The sequence below is a fragment of the Musa acuminata genome, unplaced genomic scaffold, assembly GCF_036884655.1.
Source record: "Musa acuminata AAA Group cultivar baxijiao unplaced genomic scaffold, Cavendish_Baxijiao_AAA HiC_scaffold_964, whole genome shotgun sequence".
Taxonomy (NCBI): domain Eukaryota; kingdom Viridiplantae; phylum Streptophyta; class Magnoliopsida; order Zingiberales; family Musaceae; genus Musa; species Musa acuminata.
Window position 1 is genome coordinate 10,379 of NW_027021183.1, and position 10,356 is coordinate 20,734.

The 10,356-nt window shown below is 42.5% G+C and overlaps 2 protein-coding genes across 3 annotated transcripts; one reads left to right on the forward strand and one right to left on the reverse strand.

The window, feature by feature from the left end:
• Positions 1 to 1,379: 1,379 nt before the first annotated feature.
• LOC135665239 (CDP-diacylglycerol--glycerol-3-phosphate 3-phosphatidyltransferase 1, chloroplastic-like) lies at positions 1,380 to 5,116 on the reverse strand. The gene is made up of 7 exons (XM_065177156.1): positions 4,545 to 5,116; positions 3,160 to 3,226; positions 2,963 to 3,061; positions 2,425 to 2,577; positions 2,272 to 2,346; positions 2,059 to 2,153; positions 1,380 to 1,852 (listed from the first exon to the last, which is right to left on the reverse strand). Exons 1-7 carry the CDS (start codon positions 5,027 to 5,029, stop codon positions 1,786 to 1,788), a joined length of 1,041 nt encoding a protein of 346 aa, XP_065033228.1. The 5' UTR covers positions 5,030 to 5,116; the 3' UTR covers positions 1,380 to 1,785.
• Positions 5,117 to 6,286: 1,170 nt separating this feature from the next.
• Positions 6,287 to 10,297, forward strand: LOC103988725 (putative disease resistance protein RGA1). 2 transcript variants are annotated; one of them, XM_065177157.1, is made up of 2 exons: positions 6,613 to 6,752; positions 6,892 to 10,297. In XM_065177157.1, the coding sequence occupies exons 1-2, from the start codon at positions 6,706 to 6,708 to the stop codon at positions 10,106 to 10,108; spliced, it is 3,264 nt and encodes a 1,087-aa protein (XP_065033229.1). In that variant the 5' UTR covers positions 6,613 to 6,705; the 3' UTR covers positions 10,109 to 10,297. The 2 variants fall into 2 exon arrangements, with proteins under 2 accessions (XP_009405617.2, XP_065033229.1); XM_009407342.3 differs by having other exon boundaries at positions 6,287 to 10,297.
• The last annotated feature ends 59 nt before the right edge of the window (positions 10,298 to 10,356 follow it).

Consider the following 10,356-nt stretch of genomic DNA (forward strand, 5'->3'; position numbering starts at 1 on the left):
CATATTTGCTACCTTTGGAATCCTTGTGGTTACTAAAACTCTGCTACCCTCTCTTCCAAAGTAAAATGGTTTCCTGAGGGTCTTCCAACCACTTCTTACCTCATTCCAAACATCATCAAGGACAACTAATTTGCTACAAAGAAGCAAATTAAGACCTCTGCATAATCATCAAAAGCAGATAAGGGGAGAGTGGTGCCAGCCGTATCTGTTTGGAAATAATGGCAGGTATGGTCCCGCAATTATTGCTAAAATGACAACTTGTAGTCATAAATTATAATTTCATTTAGACTGGCTGGTACCTGAACACAAACGCATAGTTTGATATGATTTCTAGTGTGCCATTTGGAATTGAATGGGAAGAGTTGGGCACATAACTGCAGTTAACTTTGGCATTTGAATGTGCCATAGGATTCTGTGTATTTGATTGATCATCCAAAGACTCATTCCTAACTCACCAACCAGATAACTCAGTCATCTAAGCAAACGATAACTAGACTAATCAAATTGCTTTGATGATTTACTTGCGAGTACAAAAATCTTGATTCTGGTCTAAATTTTAAGGTGTGTGGTAGAAGCAGCAAATTGGTTTTTCTAAAATCTTAGTTCATATGGTATGCATATCTGTAGTCAGGTTATTATTGCCACACCTGCTCATTTTCTGAGTTCCATCACCCAAACCCCTATGTCCTGGTTAATTGTAGAATGGTTGGCATGTTCAATCAGCTTAATCAAGTCCTAATGGCAGAATCTTCCATGAGAAGAAAAGCTGTTCATCATAAGCACTACTATGAGATCATCATGACTCTTTTTAATTTTTTTTTTCTATTAACATTCTTTAGTTTTGTGTCGCGTTCTTGGTTTGTCAGCTCTCATCTAACACAGACAAACTGACGTAGACGACATTACCTCTTTTTCCTAGAAGGTGCATATGCTTGCGACTTTTATTGATATCTTCTTCTGCGTTGGGATCACTCGAGATATATTGTGTTATGATAAGACTCGTTCAAGCCGCCATCCTGAACTGTGTATGAGGGATTGCAAGAGGGAAATGTTCTTGGAAACCTCTCCAGTTCCATGTCCAAAATCGAAAGGCCCAACATTCACAGCATGATTACAGCGTCTGATTTTGTTGATTTCTAAGGGAATCAAATTATGTTCCCTTTGTTCGCCAATTCCACCCTCGTTTGATCCAACGACAGAAAGTTTCTAGGCCAATACAGGCTTTTTGCCAAAAGTTCATTCTTCTAGTGATCTGGAAAATGGCTAAAAATTGAAGCACCATGATGATCATCTAGCGAAGCTTACAAAATGATGGATCTACGACAAAAAAAAAAAAGAAAAAAGACCACTAGAAATCAAATGTGAAATGATAGGTTGAATTGAGAACAAGGTAATCTCTCTCTTTATGCAAGAAATTTTTGTTTTACAATCTGAAGCACAGAGGGAGCAAGTTACAACAAGATTGAATTTTTTATTCCTTCACCTTCCCTTAACATTGTGCATTAGCTAAAAGGAAAACATTATGCATCAGCCCAGACAGGTGAGTTATCATATTGCACCTTCAGAAATGCACATGCAGGACAGGTCGAAGGCGATGATTGGGACGAGAACTCATAGTGCACGATGATTTGAACCCATGCCTCACATGTACATACTCCTGGAGTTTTCATTGCACCGTCGCTGCAGGTCCAAATGCAATCATGAAATTTCATACCACTGTTGCTGCAGGTCCAAATGCAATCATGAAACCTTGTTGACCACGATTCTTCTGGGGCAGAAAGTTGATCATCTACAAAGATGTTGAGCTCCATAGGCTACAGCCGATGCAGCTGTTGTTGAAGCCACCAACCAGCTGCAAATAAACACACAAGCACATTTGGTTATTCTTTCTTGATGGAAAAGATGAACAATAATAATTAACATGGTGAATGCATCCGACGGAGCAGCCAGAAAGATTATATTCGATATCATAGGTATAAATATTGTTGCAGGTTGACTTATTGGAGTGTATGAGCTAAGAATTATACGCATCCAAGAATGACAAATGGTGTGCAATACCTCAAGTAGGTTATATATTCCTGAGTTTCTGCCGAGCCAAAGTCAGGTTGCAGAAGAGCAGCAGCAACTAAAAGCAACTGGAGCACTGTGTTCACCTGCATTTTCCACTCTAAAAGAATTGAGACAGATTTCCTTGCCCAAGAACAATGTGAACATATTCCATCAAAAAAGCATCATGTAAGGAAAGCTGGATTAGATGAATAAAATTCGTACCTTACTTATGAGGAGAGGTTCTACCTTCTCCCTATGAGCCGCATCAAGATTGATAAATTCAGACCAACTCTTCCACTAAAACAGAAATTGTCAAAGAATTCATTAGTAAGTTAATCAGAATGAAACCTCTATTATAGCCTGTGCACATGTTACCTCCCAACCCAGGCTAGAAGCTCTTTTATAAACTGCACCACTGACGAGAGCAACATCTCTTAGAACCACCAAGCCAACAAGCACAGCTTCAGAAGCCACAAAGAAAGTCAGGTGGTTTCCCATGTTGCTTTTTCCAAATACGGTTCTTGGAAACTAAAACTAGTGTCCCGATCTAAAATCAAAAATAAAAAGGAAAAACATGCTTTAAAAGGAAAACCTCTCTAATTGCCAATTAATCTTGGCTCTTCACTGGTAACATCAGCTGTGATGTATATGTATATACAATTGTTAGATAAAGAGGTATAAGTTTGGCCATAATTTGAACAATTTCACTGAATGAGCAATGGAACAAAAAAAGGGAAAATTTAAACATAATGTTCCTCAGTAAATTGCAAGAAGATCCAGTAGTAAGGTTTTGATGATTGCTCACGATTTACGAGCATCAATCTAGATCATAGATAAGGCAACAAGCTTAATCAGAAATGGATTTTTGTGGTTTTGATAAGCACTTAACAAAGGATACTGGGTTCATAAGTACAATCCTCATCCAAGAAAGTTTAACCTTGTCAGCAAGTGGATCAAGATAGGACCCAAACACTGAATTAATACCCATCTTTCTTGCAAGGAACCCATCCAACTAAAAGGAAAAAAGAGACAAAATAAGAGTAATGACTAAGAACTGGAAGTTGAGTGTACAATAAGTTGGCAATAGTAAACATGGAGTTTATGACCCACCCAATCAGTCGCTCCAGAGACAACCAATGCACCAAAAGCCGGAAGATACATATCATGTAAAATCATCCTACATCAAGTACTTTGTTAAAATTGTGAAGGCAATATGATCATGCATTGATTTGTCAATGTATTGCATAGTATCAAGATTCATATCATGTTCAAAGTGGCATTGGTAAAGGCATGAATGTGAATCGGTAAATTGATCTAATATACATACATAAATACAGTGGGAGTCAGGAAGCATACGATGTGGAAAGTTAATACAAAAACATGGATGTCCAACGTAAGATAAATAGAAGGTAGAATAATGCAAAAGCATAAATAACAACAATCATGAGAACGAACAAATTTTTCTAGCTAAAAGTAACAATCCTTAGCTAGTGTACTCATTAGCCAAAACCCTGAGCAGCCAATTTAATACTGAGCAGGGCTGTTTTGCAATTTCCGACTTCACTATACAGGCCATCTTTTGATATGAAAGAAGCAACTTCCTTTTCTTAATGAAAATGCAAACGGGAGCACCAGTGCTGTACGTAGAATTTAAATTAAAGCAAATTAACTAACATGACCAATTCAATTGACCAACTGAATTAGAGTATTTACCATACACGTGCATCCTGCACCTTCAAATGAATTGGAGCAGATTAATTTCACATAGAGAAGGTTATAGAACGCACATGCAAGTGCACATTTTGCAGTTATCCACTGACCTTGGCACTATGGCTATATCCTATATCCAAGTCAAATCATTTTTAAGTTGTCACCGTACTGCAAAGTTTGAATTAGACCCTCACACCTATCTTAATGGCAGCCTGCATAGGATGAGTATTGAAACTCTAACACCTCTCACCGAGAAGGTATGCTCTTTCGTTCAAGACAAAGAACAGCAGCCACATTATCAATTTATTCAATATACTGCATATCAGTCAAACATAAATAATTATGATATCATATTTTTAACACACAAGATAAAAATCAACGTATTGCATACTTATGTAATCAATTACTGGGGGATGGTACACAGCTCTGATGACATCCAAACCTCAATCTCATAAGCAAACTCGATTGAAATTTCATACATGACCCAATTACTTGATGATTCTGGTATCAGGAACTGAACCTGAAAATCCAGGTTTACTAGGTCACCAAGGTCTTCTTGATAACCCTTCTTGGAAGAAGAAGAAAATGGGCAATAGACCGGGGTGCTAAACAAAGGTGTCGTTTCGTGTTGATGAAAAAGGTTATTTCGCTCGATTTCGCACTTGAGAGAAGACTATCTAAATCACAACCCTCTTTCCAGGCACAAGATCAAACAATTCCGAGCGATTTCTTTTGCATCTGTGTTACTAACTATAATGAACAAATTTTACAGACGAAAAACGTACCATCCAATCAGAGGACCGGACACCATCCTGCTGATCGAGATCAAATTCGGCAGATTCAGTAACTTGTCATGAATGACAACCTCGCTCACCTCTCCTCCAACACTCCCCTTCTCCCTCCAGTTAATGACGTCCCCAAACCCCCTTCCGACCTCTCCCAGCGACCTTAGCCCTAACGGAATCGGAAAGCTCCGAACTTGGAGCAGATCCTTGGGGAAGATCGCGTCTTTTCCTCGCAGGTACAAGGGAGTCGCCGACTGCGACAGCATCCACGGGGGCGAGGAGAGGAAGAGGGGTCCCGAGAAGGGCACCCATCGGGAGGGCGGCCAGAAGAGCGGAGGGGGCACAGAAGTGAGCCGGAGGACGAAGGAGAAGGGGTTCGGAGAGGAGGCGAGAGCTGGAGACAGAGGAGAACAGGAGAAGGCGGCCAGGGGAAGGGGAGGAGCAGGGGCGCGGAGAGATCTTATTAGGGTTCTGAGAACCGCCATGGGCAAGCGCAATGAAGAGGAAAAGAAGAGCGGGTTAGGGTCTTTGCGGGGTTTTTGTGACGGCGGTAGGTGGCGCGTCGGATATGGTCGTGGATTCTGGCAGTTACGATCCATTGGGTACAGTAAGTAATTAACTCGAGGATTCAAATCAAATTATTATGCACAGTTTGACTGTAAACACTCAATTATGTATCATATATTATGTACCACTTAATCCAAAATATTTTTATCGGCATGAGTGAAGCCCGAATCTTACTCTATTCAAAGATCATCACTTTGATGTTTACCGACGCTGTAAGTATGGGATGATAATGTTTGTTGTGCTAATTATATATTTTTTTGAGTGTTGGGAGGGTTAAGATCACACAGAATCGGACTTGTCCGTCGAGCGTGCAAAGGCTGACCAATCGACAGGAAATGACGTTGTTGGGGCCCACAAACCGCGTGTCCAAGTCTTGCTCATACATACATAGATCATTAATTTTAATTAGTTCAAAACTTGAGCTGTTATTGATCGACTATTCTTCGACAAAGCATTAATCCTATTATTAGATAGTTTTTTCTGTGACAAAGTAATTCACTTTTTGTAGTCTCCATTTATTATCTCAGGAGGTGGTTTCAGTACCGAAAATTATTGATGGTTTGGGTATTGATGAAATCTACTTAATTAAAATTGCTTTTATATGCTAAACATATTTTAGTAATATTATTTTTATTTAAGTCACCATAGGTCACATTGATCCTTAGAATTTATGGTAAATACAATTAGATTTGGAGGCTTTTTCTTAAAGTTTTAGAAAAAATATATATATATATTTCTAGTTATTCTCATATACCCCTATTAATTTCAAGTCTACTTTTATACATAATCTAATATGGCCTTTGAATTGTTTTCTCATGGATATTGAAATTATTAGCTGTTTTAGAATTTGTTTAGCCCCTCCCTCCTTAGCAGGATAGAAAGGAAAATAAATATCATGGCATAGCTATTATAAAATTTACTTTTTCAATTTTTATAATATCATTTATTATACATTCACAGCTATCCATTATGCTTAAAGTAGTGAATGTATTCTTCCTATGTATCCTTTCTAAAAACATTTATTTTATCTCTCCTAAAAATCTAATCATCGGAGAAGACGTGTCAAAGAGAATCCTTTGCCAATCGATAATTGAAGCTACCGGTACTCGGTGACCACTGAATAATGGGACCGATCGTGTTTGGTTCAGACAAAAGAGAGGTCTCTGCCAATACAAAACGTTGGTTTTCTTCAATTGGAAGCAGCTACCAATAGAGAATGCTTTGGCGCACCGTGTGGCCGCTGTCGCCGGTGAAAGAAGAAAAGTCCTCTCTTGCATTAGCTGGTCTTTTGGGCACCGAGGAAGAAAGATCGGCTCTCCTTTTAGATGTCGACCGCACTGACGATCGGAGGATGGTTCGCACAAGGCTTCATCCAGGCCTTGCTCGACAAGGCCAGCGATAGCGCCGTTCAACAACTTGCCAAGCGCGGGGGCCTGCAGGACGACCTGAGGAAGCTGCAAACAATTCTGTACACGACCAGTGTCATGGTCGACACTGCAGACATGAGGTATGAGAAGAACCCCAACCTGCGGAAACTGATGAAGCAGCTCAAGGATGCTGCTTATGATGCGGAAGACTTACTAGATGAGCTCGAATGCCAAGCCCTGAAGCAGAAGATCCAGAACGGAGGAGAACAGGCAAGTGACCTCTTTTCTTTAGCCTTCAATACGTCTGGTTATGACGCCGGGACTAAACTGAGGGAGATCCAGGGGAATTTAAGTGAAATTACTGCTAACATGAAGTACACGATGGAACTCTTAAATTTGCATGATCCAGGGAGACGATCAAACATGAAGTTGCCTTGTAGAGAAACAAGCTCTTTCTTGACCGAAACCAGAGTGTATGGCCGAGACAGAGAACTGGAGAAAGTAGTAGAATTGTTGTCGACCTCAGTCGAGAAATCAGAGCCCGATATCAATAACTTGTGTGTTCTACCTCTCCTCGGCATCGGAGGAATCGGGAAGACTACGCTGGCTCAGTTCGTGTACAACGATGCCACGGTCAGGAAGCACTTTCAGTTGAAGATTTGGGTCTGTGTATCCGACAGTTTTGACGTGAAGAGACTCACCAAAGAGATTATAGAATCTGTCACCAACGAGAAACAATCTGATCTAATGAACCTGGACACTCTTCAAGTGATCCTAAAGGTGAAGATTGCGTCCAAGAGGTTTCTGCTTGTCCTCGATGATGTGTGGAGCGTTGACACTCACGGTCTGGACGAGTGGCAAAAACTGTGCGCGCCGTTGAGGTTTGGAGCGCAGGGCAGCATGGTCATGGTGACCACTCGAGATTTGAGGATCGCTAGCATCGTTGGCACGATGAAGGAAATCTTGCTCGACGGTTTAGAAGATGACGATTACTGGGAATTGTTCAAAAAGTGTGCATTCGGTTCTTTGAATCCCGAGGAGCATCCAGAGCTGGAGGCTATCGGAAGAAAGATCGCTGGCAAGTTGAAGGGCTCACCACTGGCGGCAAAAACAATAGGAAGCTTGTTGCGATCGAATGCGAACAAGGGATACTGGAGAACTACTATGGAGAGTGAAGTATGGGAGCTGCCACAAGATGAGAATGGCGTTCTGTCTGTCCTACGGCTGAGCTATCGATATCTTCCTGGGCATCTCAAGCAGTGCTTCACTTTTTGTTCTCTGTTCCCCAAAGCCCACGAATTTTACCAAGATCAGTTGATCCAGATATGGATGGCAGAAGGGTACATCACGCCGGAAGAAAATAAGACGGTGGAAGACGTAGGAAGAAGCTACGTTTGCGAGTTAGTCAACCGTTCTTTCTTTCAAGCATCGGCGGACGGGGATTATTATGTGATGCATGACCTCGTACACGATCTTGCCCAATATATTTCAGTGGAAGAGTGTTACAGGATAAGTGATGGCAAGTCCAAAAGGATCCGTAGTATGATTCGACATCTATCAGCAGAATTAACTGACGGAACGAAGCTGATGGAGTTCTCCGGTTATGAGAAACTGCGGACCCTCATGATCAACTGTAACAGAAGTAGGTTTCTGTGTTGGCCTAGAGTGGAGAGCTGCTTGTTGCCCCGTGACATGTTGAAGAGACTGAGAAGCATCCACGTGCTGGTATTGCAGAACTGTGGCTTGCCGGAGTTGCCAGAGACGATCGGTGACCTGATACACCTCCGGTACCTTGACGTGTCTTACAACGCCGGCATTCAGAGGTTGCCTGATGCACTTTTTGGCCTCTACAATCTGCAAGCACTGTTGCTGTGGGACTGTCAATTACAGCGTCTGCCCAAAGGCATGAGCAACCTGATCAACTTGAGGCATCTTTCTGCAAGCTATGAGATAGTTTCTGAGATATACGAAGTTGGGAAGCTTACTTCTCTTCAAGAATTATCTGCATTCAGAGTGCTCAAGGATCACGGGCACAGACTTGCAGAGCTAAAGGGCTTGACACAGCTTCATGGAACACTTCGAATTACAAACCTTGAGAATGTCGAGAGTCGAGAAGAAGCCGCCAAGGCTAAACTGAGCAACAAGGAGTACATCGATGCGTTGGAGTTGGAATGGGCATCTGACGACGACGGCTCCAGTTCGGACGACAATGAGACACCGGTCGAGGAGGGCGAGATACTCGAAGGTCTCCAACCACATCATGCTCTCAAATGTTTGAGGATCACAGGGTACCACAGCGCCAGATCCCCTGGTTGGTTAAAGGCTCAAGTGCTATCGAACTTGGAAAGCGTGATACTAGAAAACTGTAGAACGTGGGAGGATCTTTCATGTATTGGACAACTACCCAATCTCAAGGTTCTTCACATCATGGGCATGCCATCGGTAAAAAAGATAGGCCATGAATTATTTGGCCCGCAGGGTCGGTGTTTTCTCAGGTTGGAAGAGGTCGTGCTCAGAGACATGCCGGCATTGGAAGAGTGGTCATGGATCGAGGGCAGAATGTTGTTCCCTTCCTTGCGTAAACTCGAAGTCAGAAAGTGCCCCGAGCTTCTAATTTTACCTCTCCTTCCTCCTCCGCTTACAGAACTCGAGTTAAGGCAGGTTGGGTTGGCGCAGCTCTCGGGATCACGGGAAGGAATCAATGGAAGTGGAAGGACGTCGGTAAACCCGAGTGACGCGGAGGAAGAATTGCTATCATATCACCTACCACATATCAATTCCATTAAGATATCGGAATGCGGAGAACTCCTGTGGCTGCCTGTGAAGAGGCTTAAAGATCTCACCTCCCTTGAGGACTTGTCGATACTTGGCTGCCCCAAGCTGATGAGCACGAGGAGAGATGAGGACATAATTGACCCCCTCCTCCCACCCTCAATCAAGCAACTAGAGTTGACTGACTGTGGGAATCTCGGCAAATCGCTCCCCGGCTGCCTGCACAACCTCACCTCACTCACTCAATTGTTGATACGCGATTGTCCTTGCGTAGTGTCTCTTCCAGTGGAAGCTCTGCTTCGTCTGGAACAACTTGAGATCCTCACCGTTATGCATTGCATTGAGTTGGTATCCATCGAGGGGTTAGGAGTTCTCAAATCGCTCCAAGGGTTGAGGATCTCGGGATGTCCCAAGCTTTTAGTAAATGAAGCAGGGGACGAGCAGGGGGAGGGCTTGTCACTTGTTGACTTGGAAATCGACGACACTGCCCTGCTCAAACTATCGCCTTTAAGAAATACACTTCCGTCCATCCGAAACCTCACAATATCGTCCTCTCCTCAAGCCGTGATGTTCGACGGGGAGGAGCAGGAGTTGTTGCGAAGCTTCACGGATCTGAAATTACTAGAATTCTTCAGTTGCAAGAATCTACGATCGCTGCCGACAGAGTTGCACGCGCTTCCCTCCCTACAAGATTTGCATGTATATTATTGTCCACAGATACAGTCGCTGCCGGAGATGGGCTTGCCGACGTCCCTCAAAAATTTACAGTTCGACTGCTGTCATCCGACGCTGACGGAGCAGCTGGAAAAGCACTTGGTGAAAATGAAGATCTCAGGTCGATTTAATGGAGATTATTAAACGGGGAAGGGACGTGAGGTACATCGGTCTGTTGTACCACCGCTTCCCCACACAGCTGCGGCTCCATTTGTGTTCCTCTCTTCTTCTTCCTCCTGTCATTTTCCACTTCCTTACTCGTCCTGCATCGGAGAGTTATGTAAGCAACTCATTTGTTATCTACACAAAAACATATTATGAAATTAAACAAAATTAATTTTTTTTTCTTGACTTATATAATTAATCCAGAATTAAACAAAGCCAATATAATC

Bases quoted from the DNA above. Each gene is read 5' to 3' on its own strand.
- LOC135665239 (XM_065177156.1), bottom strand. From the start codon at position 5,029: ATGGCGGTTCTCAGAACCCTAATAAGATCTCTCCGCGCCCCTGCTCCT. The intron at 3,062-3,159 runs GTGGGTCATAAA...TTTTCCTTTTAG, and splicing joins TCTCTGGAGCGACTGATTGG to TTGGATGGGTTCCTTGCAAG. The intron at 2,154-2,271 runs GTACGAATTTTA...TGGAAAATGCAG, and splicing joins AACCTCTCCTCATAAGTAAG to GTGAACACAGTGCTCCAGTT.
- LOC103988725 (XM_009407342.3), top strand. From the start codon at position 6,437: ATGTCGACCGCACTGACGATCGGAGGATGGTTCGCACAAGGCTTCATC.